Source organism: Sebastes fasciatus, chromosome 12 (assembly GCF_043250625.1).
Source record: "Sebastes fasciatus isolate fSebFas1 chromosome 12, fSebFas1.pri, whole genome shotgun sequence".
NCBI lineage: Eukaryota > Metazoa > Chordata > Actinopteri > Perciformes > Sebastidae > Sebastes > Sebastes fasciatus.
Window position 1 is genome coordinate 7,550,953 of NC_133806.1, and position 27,817 is coordinate 7,578,769.

General features: G+C 40.7%; 1 protein-coding gene across 1 annotated transcript; it reads left to right on the top strand.

Annotated features, from left to right (window-relative positions):
• Positions 1-26,097, top strand: bcan (brevican). Its single transcript, XM_074652905.1, has 15 exons — positions 1-201; positions 11,438-11,526; positions 12,907-13,299; positions 13,749-13,923; positions 14,331-14,458; positions 16,022-16,315; positions 16,472-17,494; positions 18,187-18,957; positions 20,303-20,524; positions 21,609-21,719; positions 21,831-21,989; positions 23,736-23,818; positions 23,965-24,109; positions 24,214-24,396; positions 25,823-26,097. The coding sequence occupies exons 1-15, from the start codon at positions 191-193 to the stop codon at positions 25,963-25,965; spliced, it is 3,930 nt and encodes a 1,309-aa protein (XP_074509006.1). The 5' UTR covers positions 1-190; the 3' UTR covers positions 25,966-26,097.
• Positions 26,098-27,817: the final 1,720 nt, after the last annotated feature.

Sequence of the window (27,817 nt, forward strand, 5' to 3'; positions counted from 1 at the left end):
CCTCTTGGCGGTCCAGACGGACACAAGTCACAGCTCCTGTCTGTCTCTGTCTCTGTCTCACTGAGAGGCTGCTGAAGGACTTTCAGTCGGAGGACAGACAGAAGCATCCGAACACCTGCACCTGTCCGGTCCGGAGGCTGCGCGAGGACACCAACAACTTCTGCACATCTGCACCAGAGAGTTGAGTCTGATGAAGATGAAGTAAGTCCATTAAAACTCTCTCACATACACGACTATTGGTTTAATTTCTTCGATTTATTTCGATTCTTGTCGCATTTTTCGCGTTCAGTTTGCCTTTATTGGTGCGTGCATGTGCTCTATTGACAAACTGGTCACTTTTTGATCAATCCTTGACTCGTTTTGCATCGTTTAACCCGTTGATGGTCCTAATATAATACTCATAAATCAAAAAGAAACGCGTGATATGTGCGTGATTGGGCTGCACATCCAGAAATAAATCAGTTATCACCTGCTGCAGCATCACTGTATGTTTCCACAGACATGGACAGCAGTGAAGAAGATCCTTTATCTAAGTAAAATTAGTGATACCAGGATGAAAAAATCCTACAACACAAGTAAAAAAAAAATTTTAAAAAAATCTTGAATTCAACAGAAGCATCATCTGCAAATTGTAGTTATCAAAAATGCTCATTATGCAAAATGGCTTCTTTCAGAATGTTACATTATTGTATACATTGTGTTATTATTGCATTAATATGTAAGCATTTTAATGCTGTGGCTGATCGAGGTGGAGCTATTTTAATATATTCGTCACATTTACTATATAAAGTCTTAATCTGCACAGTAGCAGATAGCTGTCAAATAAATTACAATTTATATATATATATATACAGTATGTATATATTAAATATTCCCCATGACATAGTGGAGTAGAACTTAGAAGTAGCATCAAATGGGGATACTCAAGTAAGTACAAGTAACTCAAAAATTAAGTACATTTTGTTTGCTAAGTGTAATCAGGTCATCATGAGATATGTTGAATGAAGTAGCCTGTGTTGGAGTAAATAAACATACAATAAGCTATAGAGGGTGTTACAAAGTGGCAATCAGATTAATTTTAGGAATCATCAATTCATTATATTTATGGATAGACACATAACCTTTTGCTTTTTGTATTAACTCAGCTCAAAGTGTACATTTTTTCCAATAAAGCCTCTGAACACACAGGTGTTTTCAGTTATTGTGGCGGATTAGACCTCTGCTCAGGTTGGAGGTGGGCGGGATTTATTAGGTCACAGATCTTCATCTACCAATAAGAATGATAAAGGTGTAATTTGTCCCGCCATAACAGGTTCAACAAACAGGAGACTCAGGAAGATGTCACTCAATCAGTCTGTACACGCCCACATAGTCCCGAGCAGAGGTCTAATCAACACCTGTGTGGGTGTCCAGAGGATTTATTGGAAAAATTTACACTTTGAACTGAATTAATACAAAACCAAAAGGTTTTGCCCCTTTGTAATTGTTTATTAATGTCAGTGACAGAATAAAAGGGTGATTCCAGCTTTTATAAATTTTATACTTATTTATTATTTTTCATATTTGCATTTAGTTTGTGTAATCCAGAGCACAATATAAAGGCTGATTATAGCTGTGATTTAGTCAGAGAGTCTGCACTAAAACAAGGCACGTCACTGTGGACACAAACAGAAGTTAAGGCAAGGCAACTTTATTTTTGTAGCACTTTAAAATGAGGCTATAATCAATACTTTTCTGGCTTTACGGAGCTTTATGGTGAGTTTGAGCTCATTAGTTTATCTGTTTCAGAGAAGAAACTGTAAAAAAGCCACTGTACAATATACCTGCTCAGATGCAAACAGCAGAAAGACACAGAGAAGTCAGACACAAGGCCTATTGAAAGAGGCTGGGTCACGCTTCATCAACGCGTCATATCTTTGGGGTACAACACACGCGCAGTAAAATCTGGTCTGCACTCGCCAAAATTGAGCCAATCTCAACGCGTGACCTCAGCTTCAGTTACACATGTGTTATACCCCGTACCCCAAGACCCGTGTCCCAGCCTCCTTCAATAGGCCTTGGTTAGAGAGTAGCTGGTGAACATAGTGTAGCATTTAGCAACTAAAGAGATTAACTAAAACTAAAGTATTTCCCTCAGGAGTTGGTAGAGACCATAGAATGTATACATATGGCTGTACTTTCCAGACTACAGACATTTAGCAGCTAGCGACCTGGTACGACACCCTACACCTGTTACTCAAACCGCCAACGCCCTCAATTATGCCTAAATTTAAGCCTTAATATGAGTTAAACAGGTGTATTATATGAAAATTCACCCCCTTACAGTTGTCATGAACCGGGATATTAGCTATAAAAACCAGCTGTTTATTGCACCAGGTTGTAAACATTTTAACATGAGAGTCTGTGGGGATTGACTCGTTTTTGGAGCCAACCTTTAGTAGCCATTTGAAGAACTGCAGTTTTTGGCACTTCTGCGTTGGCTTCATCTCGCAGCACCGAAGTTTACCGCTTGGTCTGGACATGAGACCTCGAATTGTTGCATTTGAGATGATGAAGTAAAGGTTCAGCTGCTGATGTTCAGATCTGACCATTAAAACACCAACAACATTTTATTTTTATAGTCCTGGAATCAAGCCGAGACATAACTTTGAGTCTTTCCCCCTTGTTTCCAAATACAGTGATATAAGTGGAGCAGATGAACTCATATATGGAAGGTAGATAGATAGATAGATAGTAACTTTATTGATCCCGAGGGAAATTCTGGTATTGTCCATTCTATGACTAAAGCATGAAACTTTCTCCAGTGTTTCTATAAACCATGAAGTTTAGTTTCAGACGTGGAGGCATTTCCGATTTGACCACTGGGACTAGGCAGAGGGTGAACAAATTACAATTTTGTTTCACTTTTTTGCAGGCATAAAGGCGGTTTACATCGATTTTGTTTTATTTTCACGCTCTTATTACTGATAGATTGCACAGATCTGGGTAGAAGATGACGATAAGTTATAGAAGTTGTTAAAAAGTTATAGCTTCCTTTACACTTGAATTTTGTAAAGGGGACATGGCTGAGGCAAATTAGGCAAAGATTATTACATTATTACAATAGAGAGTGATGGGGCAAAAACTGAAAAAATGCAATGACCCTCAATGACCAGAGGTCAGATACAAATTGCCTCCATCTCTGAAATATGTATGCAGATTATATGCTGAAACTTTAATGCTTTAGTCATCAAATGCACAACTGATTTCTGCCCCACTATATCTGTCAAGTTACTGTTTAATGTGTGCGCCGTCCTAACTTGAAACAGACCGAAACATCCACTGCAGATTGCAGCGCTGGTTTGAATGAAAGCCCTGCTTGGTTAGCGCTCCGCCATTTCTTCAGGACCCCCTTTCTGTGACACCGAGGAGTGCTGCCTTTACAAAACTCCGGGCGTAAACCGATCAACCACTTCCCTCTCTCTGCTTCACTCCCTGAGCTCCTTAATCCACAAACCACTCTCTATTTATCTCCTCTCTACCTCTCCATTTATATTTCTCTCCCAATCTCTATCCACTAATCGCTATTTATCAATATTTATAAATCCCAATTTTCTGAAACTTCAGTTTGACCCGACAATATCTGTCTTGTAGAAATGATAATAAAGGGACACATTTCTGAATTATTATATTAGACAGCTGTTCCCGTTACACGTCAGTAAAGGGTGCAATTTTTCAGGCGTTGTGTTGTAGTTTTAAAGTCTTTTGGTCTCACAGTGACTGACTGGCTCTCAGCAGGTCATGCAGGTCACTGTGGCTGCTGCACAGTTTGTCTATAACTAACAGAAAGTGAAGCGTCTGCAGTAGCATCAGTAAGTTTCCTCTGAGATGTGACTCAAACAGACCAGTGATGTGTTGTTTGTGGTTATTTTCTTTTGTCACCCTGTCTGAGATATAAGCCCTTAAAGCTCACAGTAATTCTGTTTAATCAGCTTGTGGCATGCAGACTACAACACACACACACACACCAGAGTCTTGTAGCTTATGGCTTTTGTCACTTCTTTAAGAGTTTTGCCCCGCGGCACACAGAGTCAGCGGCTAACAGCTAATAAGACATGGCTGCTGCTGCTGCTGCTCGAGGCCGACTGGTGAATCGTTTCCAAATCATTCCTGTGAACTTAACGTCTCTCTCAGCACTCAGTCATGCTGTACGGAGTCTCTTTCTTCCTCTCTGCCTCCCTTTTCTCTCAGAGGTTTCTCCATTGCTTCCAGCCCTCCCCGGCTGCTCCTTGCTTCCTGTCAGATTGTGTCAGTCAGGGGGGGTTCGGGTTGCCCCTGGAGATGGGCACACTGAGTGGTTCGAGGTGGCGCGATGTGGGACTGGTGGGCCGGCGTGATGGAGGAGCTGCAGAGGGGCAAAAGGGTAACGGCGGTGGTTCCTCGCTGTGAGAAAGCAAAGGGGTACAGCATGGGGGAAGTGGTGGCGTCAGGTTGAGCCAACGATGCTGAGAGAGGCTGTGTTCAGCTTTGTAATGTGTGTGTTTGAAAGACTCTGAGAGTCTAGGCAGTATATGTCATTAAGGTTCTTTCACATTTATTGATTTTGAATCTCATATTGAATCCGCATATCAAATCTGAATCCTTTCAAATCGATTATTGAATCATTTCAGGTTTAGCTTTCAATATTCAAAGATTCAATTCAAACATGAAATCACCTTATTTTATCCATGAAGGCAAACAACAATCTTTAAGTGATCCTGTAGAGCATATGTGTATTAAAATAGACAAAAATATAATTAGTACTTTATTGAATTTGTTATAAAAACATTGTCGCATTTTGGTCGAGAAATCAAATGACTCCTACATAAACATAATACAAATAAAATACAAATAAAATAAAGATACAATATCATCAAAATATTAACAATAACAATAACAACAACAACAATAACAACAATAATACTAATGATATAATCATAAAATAATGAAAACATACCAAATATATATTCCCACATAAATCTGCATTTTGAAGTTATTTAAGGCAATTAACTTTAGATAGCTACAGCAGCAATATTTGTCAATTAAACCAGCGATAGCTATGATCAGTGCCAGCTAGAGATGAGAAGCCTGTTGGCTGATTTCTAATGTTGCTCTCTGTTTATTAAATGAGTGAAGAGAGATTAAAGATTCAGTAGCCTCTAAACTTCTAAACCGGATCAAAATCGAAATCTTAATCATCACATGATGTCAGTGTGAGTTTGTAATTTCAGTAACTTTATTGAGGCTATCTCATTCTCTCTGTTCTGTTACTTCAAGACCGGAATTTCCTCTAAATTTATGCTGACACAAGCCTCTTCTGACTGCAGCGTTTTTCAGTCTTCTGTCTGATCGGTGTCACTACAGCGCACGAGAGAGACAGCGATCAAATCCACCAGATACTGATCTTAATAAGCGGATCCCATAAAAATATATCTTCATCAAAGTCCTGATAAAATTCACTGTTTCCATAAATCCACATTCATTCAGTCACAGCGGACAGTAAACTCAATTTTTAGTGCCAGAGAAATCTCTGGTACATAAGTTTGGCTTATTTATAAGGAAAAACCCCTTGAGATGTACCATCTTGTTGTTAGGTATCAGATTGGTACTCAGTGTCACCAGATGCCCTGAATATAGGCACTGCAATTGGTATCGGTAGAGAAAAGGTCAGATTGTTGCGTCCTGAAGCGTCTTTTTGGGCCCCGCCTCGGCTCAACTTTATACAACACAGCGTGACATCATGCGGCAAGGTGCTGTGTCGGCCAATCACATACATGCAGGCTCACATTTCTGCTAGATTGCTTTGTAACGTGATCGCCGTGTTTCTACTGTTAACCTTGCGATCATCGCATGGAAATATAAAATAGCTAACGCTGTGATTCACACACACAAGTTACATTAGTTTTACATTAAGAAAAACAATTACGAATGGCAAATACTTGTCCTATACATTTAGCAAGCAAGCAAACTTTATTCATATAGCACTTTATTTAAGTCGGAAGCACAATATGCTGCACAACGTGTGAGCAACCACGGAAGTTGCATCCACAAACACTATATTAATAGTGTAAAGATAAAAATGTATACATAAGTAAACTGATTTAATGATAATTTAGACCGGCAACCAGTCTGCGGAAAGGCGCAGCTAAAAAGGAATGTTTTCTGTTTAGTTTTAAAGGACGGTAGTGTTGGGGCGCACTTAACGTGATTGGATGTTCCAGCAGCTTAGAGCATAAAAGCTAAAGGCAGTTTGACCAGTTTTCATGGAGACCTGTGGGAACAACCAGAAGGTGACCTGAGGGGTCTAGCTGGTATGTAGCTCACAAGCATCTCAGAGAGATATTTGGGTACCAGACCATGTAGGGCCTTAAAAACGAGCATTACAATTTTAAAATCAATTCTAAAATGTACTGGAAGCCAGTGTAACGACCTCAGTCGTATTTACTTTTTCTAGTTAAAACTCTAGCAGCTGCGTTGTGGAGCTGCAGAAGATTGAGATGTAGGTAATCCCGTGAGCAGCACGTGACAAATTTTAGGCATCTAAATCTACAACAGACGTAGCAGAAATAACTCAAGGCATTTTTGAAATGTTTTTTTTTGTAGTTTAGGTATGAGAGGACTTGTTGTGTTGTATGCTAAGTGTACGTGTGGACTATGTACCGGAGCAGCAGCCCTCTCATCACACACTGGGTAAAGTGACAAATGGGCCAAAGTCTCACGAAGCTGGTGCAGTCCTTTAAGAATGTAGTTCATCCCCTCCCTCCGCCTCCTCACCCCCTCCCATCCTCCCTCCCAGCCTCAAACGACCTTTCCTGGCAAAACCGAGCGGTCAAACATGCTCTCTCTTGGCCCCCGCCGCCTTTTCCCTCAAGGTGAAGTCATTGACTATTCAGCCACTTGTGATGCCTGTCTTTGCACTTCTGATGTTGCCTGGGTTGCGTCCTCTGCCTGCTCTGCCTCCCCATAGGAAAACCTCTCTCTCTCTCTCTCTCTCCCTCCCTCTCTCTCCTCCTCCTCTCTAAGGCTGTACACCCAGCTCAGCCCAACAAGAAAGAGAAAGAGTGAGTCAGACAGATAGCTGATGAGTTTGAAATGAAGGGATTGTTAGATTTGAATAGTCAGACATTGGTAGGAAGATTGTCAGGAGCAATTATGCCAAATTTGTCCATGTGATGTGGAGAGAAAGTGAAAAGAGTATGACAGGAAGCTGACAGGTTCACTTCAAATTTGCCAGGATGAACTTATTATAAATATATCAGCATTGGTGTAACAAGAAATATTACAGAGATCTTGAAGATATGTTTGAGGCCATTTAGAAACTCCATTATATAGTTTGTCGACCATAGAGTAAAGTGTCCTGCTCTCTACATACTGTATCTTGCTCACAATTCTTTAACAACCGAACATAAGAAATCTTTATAAAAAGGTTTATGTGATGCATTTATGTAAATGATTATGAATATTTACCTATTGTTTTCAGCCTTATTTAACTCTCAAATATTATCAGAATCAGCCTAAAAAAAAATCCATTGTTAGTTGGGATGTAATTTGGAGTTATAATTTATAATCTTTATGCAGTATGCTAATGATTCTCCAGGGCAGTATGTGGCAGCTGCTGTAATAAATCAGCATTGATTTTTCACAGCGCTTTCACATTTAAATCTTATATTATGGATGTGGGTGTCTCGCAGTCTGCAGCTCTGTTCGGTGAAATTATTTGAACGGCCGGCTTTGTCGCGAGTGGCATTTCTGTCTTCAAGGCTTTCACTTTGGAGTGACGGAGCCAAATTCAGGCATTAAAAGCGATGTTGAGTGATTATTTATTAATCCTGTTTTGATTAGAAATGTGTCGCTGCCGAGAGCCACAAAACAAACTTTAATTTCCGCCGCCATCTCAAGTATAATACCCCTTTCCGTCAAAGGGAAGTACTCATTTGACATACAGTAATTGTAATGTCAAATTGTAAAGTGTGATTTTCCGCCTTGTATAAAAGACTAAAAAGTCTGGATGTGGTTCCTCCAGGTGAACTTGTTGTTAAAGCTGCAGTGGCTAGAAATGGAGCAAATATGATTAAAAAAAATATTTGTATAAAACGGTCACTATAGTGCATGAGACAGGTAATCTGAAAAAATGATGTGCCTGTGTCCTCCGGTGTCCTCCGGTGTCCTCCGGTGTCCTCCGGTGTCCTCCGGTGTCCTCCGGTGCTCCTCACGGCATCTGCAAGATTTCACAGGGTTAGGCTTAGGCAACAACACTACTTAGTTAGCTTTTGGAAAAGATCGGGGTTTGGCTTAAAATAACTGCAGAAGCGATGTAAATTAAGTACGGAAGTTACGTGACAAATAACTCAATGTTAACTTCTGGTTTCACACGGGACACGACACCGGTCTCCGGGATAAAAGTCTGGTATTTTTTGATCCACCCATCCACCCCGACCTCCTCCCTATGCAGCGTTAACTGCTCTTGATACTTCCCAGTTCACAATTACGTGGATTATATAATATGTACACGAATCAATACATTCAATTTCGTGTCTATTTCATGAACTGCTGTGCGACTGAGCTGGATAGGATGAGAGGCTGACACACCTGTCAATCAAGCAAACATGCACAAAGAATACTTTTCTTTTAAGATTTAATATAGCACAAATGTACAGTAACGGTTATTGGACACACAGTAGAAGAGGTGTTATTAAGTGTTGTGAGTTTGGAGCTTGTATGGAGTCCAAGATTTCTTGGTGGCAGCATTTAGTGACTTCAGTTCAGTGACCATGAGGTTGTAAAGAAAATGCTCCTCTCACTACCATTTGGACCCTTCGATGGTTGCAGTTGCCTCATGCAGCTTTTTGATGATATGAAGTCTTTCTCTTGTTGGATCAAAGTCTTTGTAAACACAGTTTGAAGTGGTTGGTCAGAGAAGGAGAGAAAATTTAACTTATCCCCAAGCAGAAAAAAAGGTGTTAATAAGTATACAGAGAAAATAGGATTACAACACAAAAAAGGAAAAAAGTGGAAGCGACTATAGTGGAGGATGAAAGGAGTGGTAATAATGGTAAATCTAGTTAAGTTGGAGGTTGGGCTTCAGTCCGACCCTCCGGGGAGTTTTTGGGAGAATCAGGATTCAGCTCACGTTCTGCAGCTCCTGAAGTCTGACTCACAGCAGCTAGAAAGCTCCAAGGACACACAGACAGTCCCTCTGTCTGTCTGTCTGCTTCACGCACACACTCACACAGGTCCTCATTGTTGGGATTACTATATTTTGACCCATGTTTTTATGCATTTAATAGTTAGCAGACGAGTCCATATTGTTGTGTCAGCATGTACAACTACAAGCTGTGGATGAACTGGGGTTATTATTACATTTTTATTATTGATTGAATTATTAGTTAATATGAATCAATTTCAACATGCAAAACTCTTGATTCATTTAAAGCTAGATAAACATCTGCATCACAACTTTTATTTATCAATGTAACTTAATAATCACAAAGATTTTCATTTAAAGGTCCCATATTATGCTAATTTTCAGGTTCATTCTTGTGGTTTGTGTTTCTACTAGAACATGTTTACATGCTTTAATGTTAAAAAAAACCTTTATTTTTCTCATACTGTCTGCCTGAATATACCTGTATTTACCCCTCTGTCTGAAACGCTCCATTTTAAGCACATCAGCAGGGCGTTCATATGGACTCTTCAAGTGCAAATCCAAAGAAAAAGAATCACATTCGACATTCATAAGAAGGCAATGAAAACACACCTGCAATTACAGTTTATCACCATATATGTAACGAGATATAAGATAACAAAAATGTATACAATGGACATAAGATTTCATCCTGGAAACAACCTTAACAGAACCTTAAAACAACCAAAGAGGTGTCTAAAACAATGAAAATAAATGAGATCGATCTAAAACAATCCCTCATGTTTCTGTATGCAGGATGAATAGTTGGTATTACTCACGGCGTTCAACATGATGGATAACGTCATCATCCTATCTGTTTTCCTGCAGAGATTCTGCTGATATCGGCTCACTGACTTTTACTTCAGTCGCAGTTTAAATGTTTGATGAAAGTCGGCCACTTGCCACCGTTCTGCTCTGAGTTTGATGAATGGCTCGGAGTATTAAGTCAATATTTGTTTTGTCTCTGTAGTGAGCGTCTGAATTCTCTTCTTTGGTCAGAGAGGGAGGGAGTCACGACTAAACTAACTAATAAATCAGTGTCTCAATCGGGTGGTATTTGATCTTGTGTTGGTGGACTTCAAGTCTTTTAAATCAATTTTTAAAACACTGAGTGAATAAGATTTTTCAGATATTTCCTAATTAGTTTGTTGTTTGGAGTTAATCATAGACTGTATATAAGAAGTTGATGTAGTCACCGTGATGTCAACCATTGGTTTATGGACTGCTGTTTTGAAGCCTCAAGTTGGGCATTTTTATCGTCATCATCTTGTTTTTTTGCAACCAGAAGCGACACGAGAGGGTTGAGCTAAGTACAACAGAACGCTGAATAAGACATTTTTAGGCCTGTCAATCACAAGGTAGCCCAAACTGGATCATCCCCTGCTTTATGGTCCTATTTGACTCTAAATGGGACCATAATTTACTAAATGAACATCATGTATTGAAGAAGACTTGAAACTAGCGATTGAGACCATAAACTCATGTTTACAATGTTTACTGAGGTAATAAATCAAGTGAGAAGTAGGCTCATTTTCTCATAGACTTCTATACAATCAGACTTCTTTTTGCAACCAGAGGAGTCGCCCCCTGCTGGCTATTAGAAAGAATGCAAGTTAAAGGCACTTCAGCATTGGCTTCACTTCTCAGACCAAGGAGTAGCCCTCTGGAGTTCACTGAATAATGAATTATCTTGAGGTAAATTTTCCATCAGAAAAATAGTGAGAATGCTGTAACATGATAATCAATCACTCAGTTATAACATGCAGTTTATAAGTCCTATTAGATTACTAAATATTAATGCATATCATTATATATAAGGATGGGTCAGGAAAGGTATCTGGAGATATATTTTGTGCTTTATCAGTCTAAGAGAATTTACAGAATTATCATTCCCCACTTTTATTCTGAATGCCTATAATGAAGTCCTGCTTCAAATGTTATCCTGAAATGCAATCTGTTTTCCCAGTATTACCGCCGGAGGCCTTCACAGATTCCATTTAACATTGTTCTTTTACTAATGACCCAGTTTCACTTCATTTCACAGCAGTCCTTTTTCCTCTACCTAAATAAAATGTCAGCTCGGTACAAACACTTCTAGTTGACTTTTTGTTGGGGAAATAAATTCCAAGTAGCAAATGTAAGTGTTTGTTGTAAAACCAAACTCTGCAGCCCAGAGATTTTGTGTCATGTTCAAGTTCAAACTGGGTGTCCTCTGCTTCCCTTCTTGTCTTTCAGCCACAGACCGGATGTGCCTCTACCTGTGCTGCTGTGTGCCATCTGTCTCCTCGTCCTGCCGTCGTCCTCTACCCACCACCAGGAGTCAGGTACGCGCCCCTCCTCCCTCTCTTTTCGGCGCTGACATGCACCACTCCATTAAATCATACATGACCTCTGACTTTTAAGGGCAGCGGGGTGCTGTTTAATCATTTCCTGTCGTTCATCGTTTTTCGCTGACATGCACTCTCTGGAGGACGTTTTCAAGGTTGTCTGAGTGTCGCAGCGGGAAATCAGACTGATACGGCTGAATGTCTTTTCCTTTAGTTGGGCTGTATTGAGGGTATTGACAGATTTCTTACAATACATTGACACATATTGTATGCAAAGCAAAATGGTTTGAAGGAAATGGAGAGTTTTCAGAATCAAATGGGCAATAACTCTAAATAACTGACCTCTGTTGGTGACCAGTAGGAAGTACAACAACATGACAGAGATGTGATCTGATAACAACTCTACAAACCTCCTGCAGATATAATATTGTCATTTTGTGCTTTGAGGCAGCAATAAGCACATATATATATGCCCATATCTACACTGTGAGTAATCCATCACCTCTGTCCAATTAAAGTTTTTGGCCTGTAGTCAAACACTGATATTAAATGTCAAGCTGTGGCTCTAAAAATTGGATGCAGGGTTGCGCTACAAAATGGGGAAAGGAACTTTATATTTCAGGGAATGGAAGGTAGAAATTGTTTCTTGCGAGCGCAACAGAGAGAGTTGTTTATAGAAGATCTGGGGCACCTTTATAACCTTTATAAAAATAAACTTAATATAGTTTACTGACAACCCTCCTTTTTTCTCCTTCTTCCACCTCAGTGTTTTTTCACTATATCATGTTGTATGAAATTTTGTGCAGACATTCCTGGTGCCCAGAGGATGAATACTAATCAATACTTTAATGTGAAATATCTTGACAACTATTGGATGATGTTGAGTTTTGAAGGCTCATTCTTGACTTTGGAAAGAACAGTTTGACAAAACAAATTCTTATCTCAAAATCCACTCACTCTTTTTTTCTACCTTAAGCTTTAAAAAGTAACTTCTGTATTTTTCAACCTGGACTTTCTCATGTTTTTGTGTGAACAACAATTACTGATATTGGTCCAGTATTGAGGGAGAACACTGTAACCGGCAGCCACGAAACAAGCTGCTAGGGCAAGTGAGCAACGTCAGTGTAACGGTATGTCCACTAAAAGTGCTTGTTTTTGACACTGACGGGCTCAGATCGTTATTATACGTGTCTGACAACATCATGGAAAGGACCCTAAAGAGAAATAAAACCTTTTTCTTACCTTGTCTCTTGATCCGGTCTGTTTGTTATTGTGTCCAAGTCCCGCTCAAGGAGAAGTCTCGTTGTGAAAGCTGAATATAAAAAGTAGCATATTTCTTGAAATGTCTTCTATACTTTGAAACCTGCCTCTCCTCAGATGATTCAAAGCTTCTCCAGGTGACCATCCCCAACACGCCGCCCGTTGTTGCCGTGCTGGGTGGCTCTCTGACTTTACCCTGCCTGGTGTCTCTGGCCCACCCGCCGCCATCTCCCTCCACCAACGGCCGCCACGCCGTGCTGTCTCTCCCCCGGGTCAAATGGAGCGTGCTGACTCACGGCCAAGAGACGGAGATCCTGGTGGCCCGTGGCGACAGGGTGAGAGTCAGCGAGGCCTACAAAGACCGAGCCTCGCTGCTCAATTACGCCTACTCCCCCGCCGACCTCACCCTGCGGCTGGAGAGCCTGAGGCAGAACGACACAGGCTTCTACCGCTGCGAGGTGCAGCAGGGCCTGGAGGACGCTGACGACGTGGCTCAGATCAAGGTCAAGGGTGAGATAGATATGAAACACTTTTAAAATTCATCCTTTTTTTGTGCTTAAGTACAGTACTTGAGTGTATGCACTTTGTTACTTTCCACCACCGGGCATGTGAACCCCTCTTTATCACCGTAGTGACAGATAAAACCACCACAGGGTGTACGCGGATCAGAAGAGACAAATTCATTAATTACAAAAAATACAAATGACATTGTAGGGAGAAAGCAGAAATGAGATGTCCCGATGTATCAGAATTAATAGTGCTTGTCGGTACTTAATTATGCAATCTTGTCCTCTTTAAAATATTCACATTGATGGTTGATGGAAACATTTATTTTGCCAAAATGTCAGAAATTTGCTTTAAACTTGTCACTCTGCCTCTGATGCTTTTTTGCAGAATGATCGCATAAAACGAGACAGAATTCATGAAGCTGCTGGTTTAATCATTTATGTTTTTTACAGGGGTGGTGTTCCATTATCGTGATGCATCCAGCCGGTACGCCTTTACCTTCGAGCAAGCCCGAGAGGCCTGTGAGGAGATCGGGGCTGAAATTGCCACTCCAGAGCAGCTCCTGGCCGCCTACCACAGCGGATACGAGCAGTGTGATGCCGGCTGGCTCTCAGATCACTCAGTGAGGTGAGCCCCTGACAGAACATGGTCCAATGTCAAACAGGACACATCACTCAACACTGGATCAAGGGAGATGGAAAATTCAGCATTTTGTGTTATGGAGATTTGTGGACGCTCAACAGCCCAAATCCTTCATGCAGCTCGACAAAAACAACAACACTGACACGTTGCTGTGCATGTGGCTGAGGGAGCATCCAGTATGGAGGTGTGATAGTGGCCCACTCGATACTCTCTGTACATCTGTACATCAGAACACACAGATTATCCAGCTGAGAGGCACTCGTGTGCTCAGAAATCCAACATTTCTCCCCACTTCAACGCTCAAGCTCAAACAAGTGTGATGTTTGGAGAGTCGCCATCACCGAAGAAGAGGTGCTTGGTGTTTCAATGCTGTGCAACATTTCATTCCACAGATATCCCATCCAGATGCCAAGAGAGGGCTGTTTTGGGGACATGGATGGATTGCCGGGAGTGAGGAACTATGGACTGTTAGAGCCTGATGAGCTGTACGACGTCTACTGCTACGTGGAGAACATCGATGGTAAGACAAACAAGGAATTAAAAAAATATATATATATTTTTTTACCTATCCTCATCAGTTAAGAAAACATTTCCGACAGTTTTAACTACTGGAATTGGTACAAGCAACATGAGTGTTGAGAAGGCCAGATTGTAAACAAATCCCAGTTTAACCCAGTTACATTGTATGGTCAAAAGTATGAGGACACCCTGTTTTGTGTACTTTTGTTTTAAGTCTTGTTTTACTGGTTTGGACCACTTAGTTTCAATGAAGGGGGATCTTAATGCTACAATATACAATGATACTGTGGACAATAGTGCTTCTAACTTTGTGTCAACAGTTTGTGTTCGTCCCTTACATATTTCAACTTGACAAAGCCCCGTGCACAAAGCTAGCTCCATAAAGAGATGTTTTTTTTTCCAATTTGGTGTTACAACCCAGAAACCCTGGACAAAAAGGGTCAAGTCAAGTCAACTTTATTTGTATAGCCCAATATCACAAATCACAAATTTTCCTCAGGGGGCTTTACAATCTGTACACCCTCTGTCCTGTACAGTACGACCCTCTCATCTTTAACAGGGAAAGAAAATGGAATAAACCTCAGGGGAGGGATCCCTCTTCTAGATGTGCAATATATGTCGTGTGTACAGAGTAAAAACATAATGAAAATACAACATAGACAATCAATATGACAAAGAAAGATACATATAATATGAGCATATATGAAGAGATGGATCCAGGAGGATGTCAAGCAGCTTCTAGGCATCGCCCAAACAGATAAAGCCTGAGCAACACGACCTCCTCTCCACCATGGATCTAAGAGAGAGTTCACACCACATGACGCTGATGTAATTAGACAGAATAAAGCTATTTCGTTTTTTAATCTAGGGTTTAAAAACGTATTTTACCACAACAAACACAACGATTAGGAGAACTGAGGCAAGCAACAAAAGAAAGAGGTGGTGCTGGTGGAGCCACATTAAACAAATAAGCTTCTTATGAATTTATATTTTTAGCAACTTCCTGGCTGGCTTCCCAAAAACATAAATTAAAATAAAACCTGAGCTACGTGGCTCCTCTGAGCTTACCCGACAAAACTAAACACAACACAAGGGAGGCATCCACCGTGCCTGTGAAGTGCACGTAGGAACAATCTAAAACCCTTCAGGTCAATTCAATTAAACTTTATCCTCTCACAAACATGGATGTAATGTTGTCTACGTACTTTTACTTCTTTATAACCTGTCTGACCTGATTGTTGCATGTCGATCAGTGTTTCCCAAAGCCCAAGAGGATGTCTTCAAGTGTCTTGTTTTGTCCACAACTCAAAGCTATTCAGTTTACTCTCATAGAAGAGTAAAGAAACCAGAAGGTATTCACATTTAAGAAACTGGAATCAGATAATTTCTTAAACAGTTACTCAGATTAATCGATTATCAAAATAGTTGGCGATTAATTTAATAGTGGACAACTAATCGATTAATCGTTGCAGCTCTACACCTGATCATGCTCAGCACAAAAACCACAGCGAAGTAACAGGCATGTAACATTACGGGAACTTGACACCTGTCTCCTTGTGTAAAGGTGAGGTGTTCCACGGCACCGCCCCTCAGCGTTTCACCTTCTGGGAGGCCAAGGCTTACTGTCTGAGTCACGGGGCCGAGCTGGTCACCACAGCTCAGCTGTACGCAGCCTGGAATGATGGACTGAACCTCTGCAGTCCGGGCTGGCTGGCAGACGCGAGCGTGCGCTACCCCATCGTCACGCCCAGAGAGCGATGTGGAGGCGGCGAACCCGGGGTCCGAACTGTCTATCGCTATAGCAACCAGACGGGCTTCCCCGAGGTTGACTCTCGACACGACGCCTACTGCTTCAGAAGTAAGAGAACAATCTTGTGTTTGATAAGTATCCTGGTTATTTTCTGCCTCCTAAGGATCAGGATCAGGTAAGTACCATAACATTTGTGGACCTGTAAAACCTTACCTAATCCTGGACATTCAAAATAACATTTTGTAATTCTGCTCTTTATTCCAGGCGATAACGGTCATTACACAGAATCTCCTCAGGATTTTCTTGCCACTGAGCCGGAGGACATTGGCCAGGATATTGTTTTCTTAACTATTCCTGCAGAGGAGGAGGAGTTCAGACAGACCGAGGCGACGGAAAAGGGGGTCGAAGAGGTCCAACACGCCCAGACGGCCAATCCTGTAAAGCAGAGCCCTGTGGAGGCTATGCCCCCAACATTGAGTTATGACAAGGAATCATCGTTGACGATAGGCGTTCATCAGTCTGTCACTTCTCCATCTGAACATCAAGAGCACGTGTCCACAGGAGAGGACACCTGGGAGGTCATAGAGAAGGCCAGCTACCCAGAATCCCATCAGCCTGCACCTGAAGAAACCCCCCACACAGATCCTGAAGAGTCTCACGCACTTCCAACAAATTCTCCAAAGGATGATGCTTCATCAGCAGTTACTACGACTGCTGATGATGCTTCATCAGCAGTTACTACGACTGCTGATGAAGACTCCACTTTACCCACAACTGATGCGACAACTTCAGAGAGCGGAGAGCCCTCAGAGCATCATATTTCTGTAACTGAAAGTCTGGGTACGCCAGCTGTTAATGCAACATCTGGAGCTGATGTAAATGAGCTCCTCAGCAGCTCTCCGGAGGTTCCTCAAGAGGGCGACCTTCCTGTTTTACAAGAGGACCACACTCAAGATGACCACCTGGAACTCCCCTCTGAAGCGGAGCTCGTCTACTCGAGCACCTCTTACGGTGTTTCAGGGCAGCCAGAAGAGGCCAGCGCTAGTTCTGTTGAAGAGATGTCAGCAGTGACTCCATCACCCCACGCAGAGGAAACAGATGTTCACCCCACCACCCAGCTGCCATCTTTTGATAACAGTACCCCTGAGAACCATCCAACAGTAGAGGAGTCTGGAGAGGAGAGTGTAAATCCTCTTCTAGATGAGGAAACACAAAACTCAGTGACTCAAAGTTTGGTTGGTATGGACGTCTTTGCCACCTCTGAACTGGTCCCTACATCTGATTCAGGTACATATATAGTGAATATCAAAGATAGGACGTTATTACAAAATGAGTCTAAGGTTTTTTAGAGGTTCCTCCATTGCTAATGAGGGTATAAATCTCATTATACACTAGAAAGTCTTACATCCTTACCCACTGGTCTGGCAAAAAATAATATTTGACCTGATGGTGGTGCCATGTGGTTGGCTTATTTGTTTCATACTTTTTATTTTTGGAATTGTGATCCCTTATAAAAGAAAGAAAAAGATAAGTATCAAACAACTTTATAATAGCTTCTATATATCCCTACCATCCCATCCCACCCCAACCCACGATCCCAACATCTCATACAAAAACCCCCAACAAAATAAAATAAATAATAATAATTATACAATAAAGAAATATAATAATAATAATAATAATAATAATAATAATAATAATAATAATAATAATAGTAGTAGTTATACCTTTGTTTAAGACATTTCTTTATAAATAATTAATTAATTAATTAATTAATTAGTTTCTTAATCAAGTACTGTACATAAGTACAGTTTTGAGGTACTTGTACTTAACTTGAGTATTTCCATTTTATGCTACTTTATACTTTTTATATTTGTTTTTATGTCCTGCTGTAGTTTTCCATTTTCAAACTAAATTGCTTTAGAGAGAAAGATGGTTATCTTTAACATGTCATTTCAGATGATCCCTTGTCTTGGCAGGTCTTGATCACACCCCAGAACACCCAGGTGTAACTGTGGAGTCGTCCATCCCAGTGGGTCATGATGAGGAGGTCTCCAATAGCACTTCAGAGGAGGAAGCACCAGCTGATCCAACCGACCAGAGTGGACACATCCATCCTGCAGAAACCCCCACAGCAGAGGTCATCACAGTCACAGACGACTCTGATGTGAACGCTCCGGTCCTAAACACTGATCCGGTCACTTTGTTGACATCCCCTCTATCTGTAACTTTGTCTCCTCCTACGGTGGAGTTTGAAGCCAGCTCTCCAGAGATTATAACCTTCATACCCGAAAGCAACACTTCATCTGGGGCCGAACCTCTGGAGGACATCCAGGACAAACTTGAACAGGAGGTATTAGGAGAAAGCCCAGAGGTATTCCTCAGCACAACCCAAAATACCACAGACAGCGATCCGGAAGGGACGGAACTAGATGCCGGAGAGGGATCAGGTGAATTGTCTGGAGGAAGCCTAGAGGTCAAACCAGGACTCATGTTGACAAATCCAACTCTCTCAACGGACCACACTTCTGCAGGAGGTGACGGTGAGGATGCCACTGATGCGCCTCCTCCATCAGATGTCAAAATCACGCTGATCCCTCATCTGACCCTCACACCGGGCTGGGAACCAGAGCCTTCTAACTCCACACCGCAGGAGTCTCGCTCTGATCTGGAGTACAGCGCCGAGCCTCCTGATGACGGCTCCAAGGAGCAAGAGGTCGTGGCTGAGATCACCACCAGCAGCATCAACAGTGAGTTTAAAGGAACAGTCCACTAATCATTGATCATGTAGGCTTGAAAAGTATATCTGAAAAGTTTGTTGCTTGCTCCTTTGTGGAGGACCGAAGCTTCATCAATCATGGTGGAAATAAAAAGTATATAGAAACGCATCACGCATTTTTTATCTGTTCAAAATGTACCTTAAAGGGAGATTTGACAGGTATTTAATACTCTTATCAACATGGGAGTGGGCAAATATACTCTGCTTTATGCAAATGTATGTATATATTTATTATTGGAAAACAATTAACAACACAAAACAATCACAAATATTGTCCAGAAACCCTCACAGGTACTGCATTTAGCATAATATGCTCAAATCATAACATGACAAACTGCAGCCCAACAGGCAACAACAGCTGTCAGTGTGTCAGTGTGCTGACTTGACTATGACTTGCCCCAAACTGCATGTTATTATCATAAAGTGGGCATGTCTATAAAGGGGAGACTCGTGGGTACCCATACAACCCAAACTCACATATCTTGAGGTCAGAGGTTAAGGGACTCCTTTGAAAATGGCTATGCCAGTTCGGAGCGTCATTTAACCTTCTTTGCGACAAGCTAGTATGAGGTGGTTGGTACCAATGAATTCTGAAGGTTTTTCTAGTTTCATATGATACCAGTATCTCCATTTTTCATTGAACAACCTCCAGAAGATTGATTGCGTTAATGCGTTAAAGAAATTAGTGCCGTTAAAATAATTAAGGTGTTATCATCGCGTTAACTTTGACAGCCCTAATTTTGATAATTGATTAAAGCTGCAGTTGGTAACTTTGAGCAAATATGATAAAACTTTATTTTTATAAAACGGTCACTATATCCTGACCGTAGTACATGAGACAGATAAGCTGAAAAAAATCATGTTCCTCTGCCTCGAGGAGTCTCTACCGCAGCGGTCAATCGCTGATTGCGAAACTCGTGAACTTCGGTCAAACGGTCAAACTAGGCAGCGCTGATCAAACATGAATCAAGATTCTCTTACTGTAATGTCTATTTCTATCCTCAAATGTCTTCAGAAACATATAATCCTAAAAAAAACAAAAAAACATACTTTACTGTTTTTTTACGTTTCATACACTAAACAATTGATCAATTAATCCAGAAAACAATGAGCAATTTACTGATAATGACAATAAGAATAATTTGTATATAATAATTAGGGATCAGCAGATTCAATATTCATATCTGTTTAAAATTCTTTATAAAGACAGACCTAAAATTGTCAATATATTTTTGTCTAAAAAGCCCCGAAAGTTGAGTTGTCTGCATTTAGAAATAACCTCTGATCAATCCCGTAACAATAAACTTTCTCAACAGACCATGGATCAGAGAGAGGTGAGGGGGAGACCAGCACCGATGAGCCTTCAGTTAAAGTGTGCACGTGGCATCCGGACGAGGAGGAAACCACCAGTCCAACACTCACCGCCGACATCAATGATGTAACAATCTCTGCTCCCACCATGTTCCCAGAGTATTCTGCCATGGCTGCCTCGCTGCCTGTGGCCAAAGTTTCTGCTGCAAGACCAGGAGGCATTTCAGGTACATGTGCTCCATAAAATCTACTGCACACAGCAGACATAACAGCTGGTGTTGTGTGAAGGGGGGAGGGAACATCTGTCTCCGAAAAATGCCCAATTAGGAGAGAGATTTACTGTACACTGCAATTTAGCACCTCAAGCTGACTCAGCGCAACAGAGAGATTAGCTTCCCGTTCTGAATTAATTCTCTTAGAATAATAATAACACACAGTAAGCTCACCACAGGCATCTCCTCACTGTGTTACATAAGAAGGGTTTTATTATTATATTATTAATATTGGTTGAAGAATAAATATCTAATTCTATTCTTCAAGACCGAAGACAAAACATCTCAAATAGCTACTGATTAAAAAGTTGTTTTTGATTTTTTTTTCATATGCACATATACAATATTTTTCTAAATCATCCATTATCATTGACTTAACAATGTGTGACTCACCAATCAAACTGTGGTGAAAAGCAGCTGGAAGAAATTACACCTTCACCCTCAATAGTTTTTATTGTGAAAATACAATTTCAGGTTTAATTCGCAATGTTTATTCACTTAAAGCAAAAAATTGACGTAGCCACATGTATTCAAAAGGTAATGTGATTTAGGTATTGTTAGAAATAAAAACTAGGATTTAAAATGTTTTCTTTATGAGCATGAAATGAAGAACACTGGTAGTAAAACTGGACCCCTCACTGTGATGGTTATTAGTGATGTATTACTACAGGCTTTTTAAACTTTTTACTGTGTCGTTGCATCGGTACGTTTTCAAATTATTACAATATCATTCATTTTTAAAACCACAATTTCATTGTAATCTTTTTTTTTTTTTTAACATTGATACTGGATCATGTAGTAACTGAGAAGTGGGTCACATACCTGATGTAATAGCTCCCTCTGCTGGCGCCTCCATGTACGCCAACTTCATTTGAAAATTAGATGTTAAAGAATGGTTATAACCTTTCTTTAGGTTAGGCAGTTTAGGCGGTTATTGGTTATCTTCAGATAGTTTCTTCTGGAATAGTATTATTTTAAGATACTGAATAATGAATATATATAAAAAGCTCTGTTAATACGTACCACCATCTTCACACAGCTGCAGACTCCTGCCTGGAGAACCCTTGTTTGAATGGAGGCACTTGTATCGACGGTGAACCAACGAAGTGCTTTTGTTTGACCGGTTATGGAGGAGACTTGTGCCAGACAGGTTCGGTGTCAACTATTTGATAAACATATAAACACATGATCTTCCAAGTACCAGAAAGACAGAGTTCCTACTGATTCCTCTCTCGTTCTTTCCGTCTCCTGTCCTGCTCAGACCTGGATGTGTGTGAGCCCGGCTGGGAGAAGTTTCAGAGCTTTTGTTATCGTCACTTTGCCAAGAGGCAGAGCTGGGAGGCGGCTGAGCAGCACTGTCGCATGTGTGGTGGACATCTGCTTTCTGTCATGACCCCTGAGGAGCAGGACTACATCAATGGTAAAACCCCCTGAAGAACACAATCCACTTAGATCAACACTTTAGTGATGTGGAGCCGCAGATTTCGTGACTTAGATGTCATTTCACGGATCTCAAGAAACAGTTGGAGAACATGTGTCCAGCACTTTGTAAATCAATATGTGAAGAAAATTATCATTTATAATTTATAAATTGTGCTGTAAAAATGTAGTTCTTTGGTTCAGACCTCTGAGGTTCAACTCAACCAATAACACTGCTCACTTATCAGTGGTGTTTGTATGTTTTAGAATCACATACACTTTTGATTATTGACAGTCAATCACTTTGCAAAAAGCACACCACACTTTTTTTTTTTTAGATTGATTAATAATTTCTGGCTTGCATTGTGTTCCAGTTTCAGTATGAAAACAGTTAATAACTTTTATTGTTTTGTCAAAGTTTCAAAACTTCCTCAGACGTTTAAAAATTGATAGTTAGGTGCCGATCTTTGAGCTTTCTTGTCAGAAAACTCAAATCCAGAAGAGAAACGATTAGCTTACTTGGATATGATGAAGGATGCTGGTACAGCGGTCTATGATGCATACCAACAGTTTACTACTTTTAAATATGAAATTATCATAATCATTGAAAGTAACCTTTACAATATGATTAAAAAAAACATAAAACGGATGCGAAAGTGTGAATTTGGCTGTTCCTTCCAACTGAAAGGTGACTGTTCACCAGGAAACCATCAAATCTAAGGTGTTAGGGTGTCCTTGAATGCAGGGACGAACAGTGATGGACATATGTCTTGCAGCAGATATCAAACTAGTGATCTTTCCTTCTAACATTCCTCCAATTCAAGACTCCTGAAAAATCCAATGTGACGAGTTTGTTTTAACATCGAGGCCTCTCAGAAGAGCAACCACCTTTCATGTCTTCCCTTTCATTGAATCCGTTATTTTTCCTAGAAAATGTCACGGTTTGGAAGTTGGTGTTTCGTCTGGCAACGAGGCGGTGAGATAGTTATCTGACATTCCTCTGGAGGTTGTTTTTTACTCTGCGGGGAGTTTCCATGGAGAGTATATAGACTGATACGGTCAGAGATCTCTGATCAGTTTTGTTGGTTGTTCCTCGCTCCAGGCTCACAACAAAAGGAGACTTTGCTTTTGAAGTCAGGTCTCCTAAACGTTGTCTCCTTAAAACCCAGCGGACGGTAACACTTTACTTTTAGCATTTATAAATAGTATGTAAACATGTATTAAATGGTATACACACATTATAATGTAGTTGTACTCAGCTAGAAGGACAGTTTTAGGTGTTTTTTAATGAACAGTATTTGTCAACTAAGATAATTTATTCTATGAAGACATATTTTATGAGACGTATCTTCACGTGTTTTACGATATTGTCATTTATTATCTGTTAATACAGCAGCCTCCACTTATGGATGCCTCATAGCAGGAGGTACAGTGGTTGACAAATACATTAATAAATACATATATATCTGCTTACAACTACATTATCATGTCTTCTAAATGTGTATATACTGCTTATAAATGCTAAATAGGGGGACTTGTCTCTATGTTATTCTAATAATAATCTTCTATTCTGTCTATTTTATGTCTTTCTTTTGTCTTTTATTGTGAAGCACTTTGTGAAGCATCTGATGTAAGGTGTTATACATTTAAATGTACTTACCGGTACTTACTTTATGTACCGTATATAGTGTATATAGCTACAATGCAATGACTCCTCTCTTATTTTCTCACACTTTCTTACTTTTAGACAAATACAGAGAATATCAGTGGATTGGACTGAATGACCGAACCATCGAGGGAGACTTCCGCTGGTCGGACGGGAACCCTCTGGTGAGTTTTACTGCGTCAATCGCAGAAGAGAATTACAGTTTTTGAATTGTCTCAGCTGTCTAAATCAGGTTATTAAAACATAAAAATCAATACTCAAAAAGCTATATTAAATTTAGATGTTTCCTTCATGTGACTCTCTCCGTCAGCTCTATGAGAACTGGTACAGAGGTCAGCCCGACAGCTACTTCCTGTCAGGTGAGGACTGTGCGGTGATAGTGTGGCACGACGGCGGCCGCTGGAGCGACGTGCCGTGCAACTACCACCTGTCCTACACCTGCAAGAAGGGCGTCTGTGAGTTCATTTGAGCTGCACGTTTTGCAAGGTCTTATAAATCACCACTGGTGGTAACGTCCTAAGAGGTAAAGTTGTCTCTCCATTTATCTTCTATCCAACAGCATCCTGTGGCGAGCCCCCCAAGGTTCCCTACGCTAAGGTGTTTGGGAAGAAGCGGTTGCGTTACGAGACCAACACCAAAGTGCGATACTACTGTGAGGAGCGTTTTGTGCAGAAACTGAACCCTGTAATCAAGTGCCTGCCTGGCGGCCTATGGGAAGAGCCTCAGGTTACCTGCATCCCAAGTAAGTGCATCAACTGTCTGACCTTGATTAACCATAGATACTATTACACAAATAATCTCAAGCTAATAAAGTGAGTGATAAGTAACAGAATGGCACAGGACAGCAACAGGATGTTCTAGTAAAGGATTTAGTTATAACTAAATAATAATTTAATTGAACCCTCGCTGTCAGAGTTTGCAGGCAGATGCATCCATCCATCGATTATTTGTCCAGAACACCTTCACTATTCTTCTCATTTTCTTCTGTCCCGAGCATTTTAAAGGAAAATCCACAGATTTTACACATCAAAGTCTGTTTACATGTTTTGGCCTATTACTGCATCTAGTATGTGAAGAAAATTGCCTTTTGTGGCTCCAGATGTAGCTGCACAAAATCGGATAATTATCCTCAAGTGATGTCACTTGAGTCAGCGTCAGTTGGGGATGAAGACTATAAGTTTGAAAATGAAAAAATCTGGTGTGGAGTTAGAAAGAAGTGAGACTTCTGTAGCCCGCTGCTCATCTCTGCTTGTGGCTATAGGGGCTCCAGGCTACATTAGCCGCTACTAGCATAACACACCTGAATCTACCAACTGTCGGTGGTAGAGTTGCATTGTGGGTATTGAGGGCCCAAATATTGACCATGGATGTATTAAGAGAACTGGATACAGCGTTGGAGGCGGGGCCCCGTTCATTCCTATGAAAGTTGCTCAGTGGCGCATGATGCCAAAATGGCTCGACTTTGCCTGGAAAATTATCTGGATCTTCCGGCAATCTTCCGCATCCACTGGGCTCGTAGAGCAGGCGCAGTAGCATCTGCTCAGTCACAGCTGTCACACTGTCGTCACGGCTTGCTAACTTCGCCTCCCAGTGCTCGCTCCAGCCTCGGTCTGGGTCTCATTCACATGAATGGAGGAAGGGAAATAACTCTGGATACGGCTATTAGTGCATTTTACAACTTTTAGGACCTAATGGTTTAAATAAGGGCTATTCAAGTGTTCGTACTGGGAAGGTGATTCACCTCAAAAAAAATTATCCGCTGAGTTACAGATATCTCTTTCCCAATGTAAGTCTATGGGAAAAAGTATTTTTGGGCCCAATGGCATCACGTGACCGATACGGAAGTTGTAGTACCGCCGTTTGGCCACTACGAAAATTGGGATCAACGACTGGCGCTCTTACTGGGGGCTTGATTTTGACAAGGAAGAAGATTGCATGGAATAAAAAAGACGATATCTCTGGTTCTGCTGCATCAAAATTTACCCTTTTTTAAACTGTGAGTCTGACGGTGTTGTAGGAGTGCAATGAGTACTCTTTAAGACATTGTGCTCATTTTCACAAAGGTTCAGGAGACCGGGCTGATCTGGAACAAATAAAACTCCTTCATAGTAAAGGCTGTAATGCTTTAATACTTCTGTAATACTTTTCCGTCTGTCTCCCACCTCTAGCCCATTCGATGGAAGATGACCCAGTTACCTCACTTCCTTACCAGCATGAGGAGGTCATGGAGGCCATGGAGGCCATGGAGGTCAGAGGCACAGCCACGGAGAAAGCAGCTCCGCTGTTCTGGGACATTAAGTGGAATGTCTGAAGACATCCTGCCTTTTTCTTAAAAAGAAAAAAACAATATTTCACCTCCTCTTTTCCCCCGTTTCTTGTGTCTCAAAAGACTTTCCAGTCCAGTTTAAGTTAAACTGTATAAATTAAAGTCATGTCAAGGCCACAGTTCTTACAGTCGCGGAAAATCTGGAAAATTTGCTGTAATCCAAATACATGTGTTTCAGTAAAGTGATGCATGTCAAAAAAAAGTTATGGAAGTTGGGATGAATTTGGCCAGTTGAAACAAAACCACACTCCCAAGCCTGAATTCTTCTTGACTTAGAGATTCATGGGAAAGAATATCAGCCAAAATGAATTTCTTATGAAAGAGTCACATCAAGAGATAAGAGAGGACCCTCCACACTGTTCAAAACACTCCACAGTGGATTTTTATCAACAGACAACGCTTTGATTCAACATCTGTCTTCCTTCCATTCTTGTTTTTAGCTCAGGACAGTTTGTAAGATCCTCTCTTATCTTTTGACTTTCACAGAGAAGGACAACTTTTACGCAGGAGGACATGTTTTATGTGAGACTGTCATATAAAAGACCGAGAATCTAATTAACACAATTCATATGAAGTCTAAAGTTCTCGTAACGTTACAGAGACTCATTTATCAACATCAACATCAGGATATGTTAATATTTCTGAGACAATTCTTATTAAGCATTTAAATGTACAAGTCTGTACTACCCTAAACCAAATTAAATAGGCTATACCAGTATATGTGGGGGTTAAGGGATCCAGAATAATTCTACTTACTTACTTTGGTGAGCTTTACTCTCATAGCCTGTTCAGTGACATTGTTGAATTCTTAAATTTGACTGCTGGTGCGATACACGCTGTATTTTAACATATTTGTAACAGACTGCTGTTCATGATAGTTTGCAGTTTAGTGTGTAGTGTGAATGAATTCTCAGCATCAGATGGTCTGACATTCACTAAAGCGTAAAATCTGGAAGATTCCATGTTTTTACTTTTGTAGTGGATTATATCACTGTTGAGAGCCTCTCTGGTACCTCTGATACACTCTATTTCCCACAGACTGCACTGTTGAAACATGTTCATTTATTGTGTCTTAAGCTTCAGACAACTAGGATGTACAACCTAGGAAAAAGAAAAACACATTCCTGACCCGGACGCAGTTACTCTTTAAAGCTGCACTAGGAAACATTTCACATTTTAAGGCCTCTGCACACCAAGTCGGTATTTTTCATATGCATTTTTTTTAACCCGTCATCTGATAAAAAGCACAGAAACGCACAGAAACCTTGCACACTGAGTCCCATGCGTTTTATTATTCTATTTGTAGCGAAAAATTCATAATACAAGATAAATCTGAATTAATTACAAGGATGCAATGTATAGCGCTATAATCCCAAACGGGGCTAATAAAAGAATGAATGACATTAGCAAGAAGCTATCGTTTAGCTGCCTAGAGCACACTCACTATCGTCTAATCTTTCCTACATCCTTTGTTTTGCGACAAGCTGTTCTGCAATCACCTGCCACAATCTATAACTTCCGCATCTCTGTATTATTTACTGTGTTTCTTGTAAAGTACTTTGTGCTGGGAGACGAATAGATGAAGTGAATCAGCTTATCGGATGCCATTTGGATGATGACCTTTGCAATGATGGATGCGAAAAACACCCGCAGAAAATCAAACATTTAGATTTTCGGTGTGTAAATGTGATTGACACCTGAGGTTGTATTTATTTTTGATCCCACCCACACAAACCTGAACCACCTGACAGATCACAGACTCTGCTTGTCCTCTGGTGCTTTTTATTCAGGTGTCTCATGACTTTGTTGTATGGTTTGCTAATATGAACTGTATCTG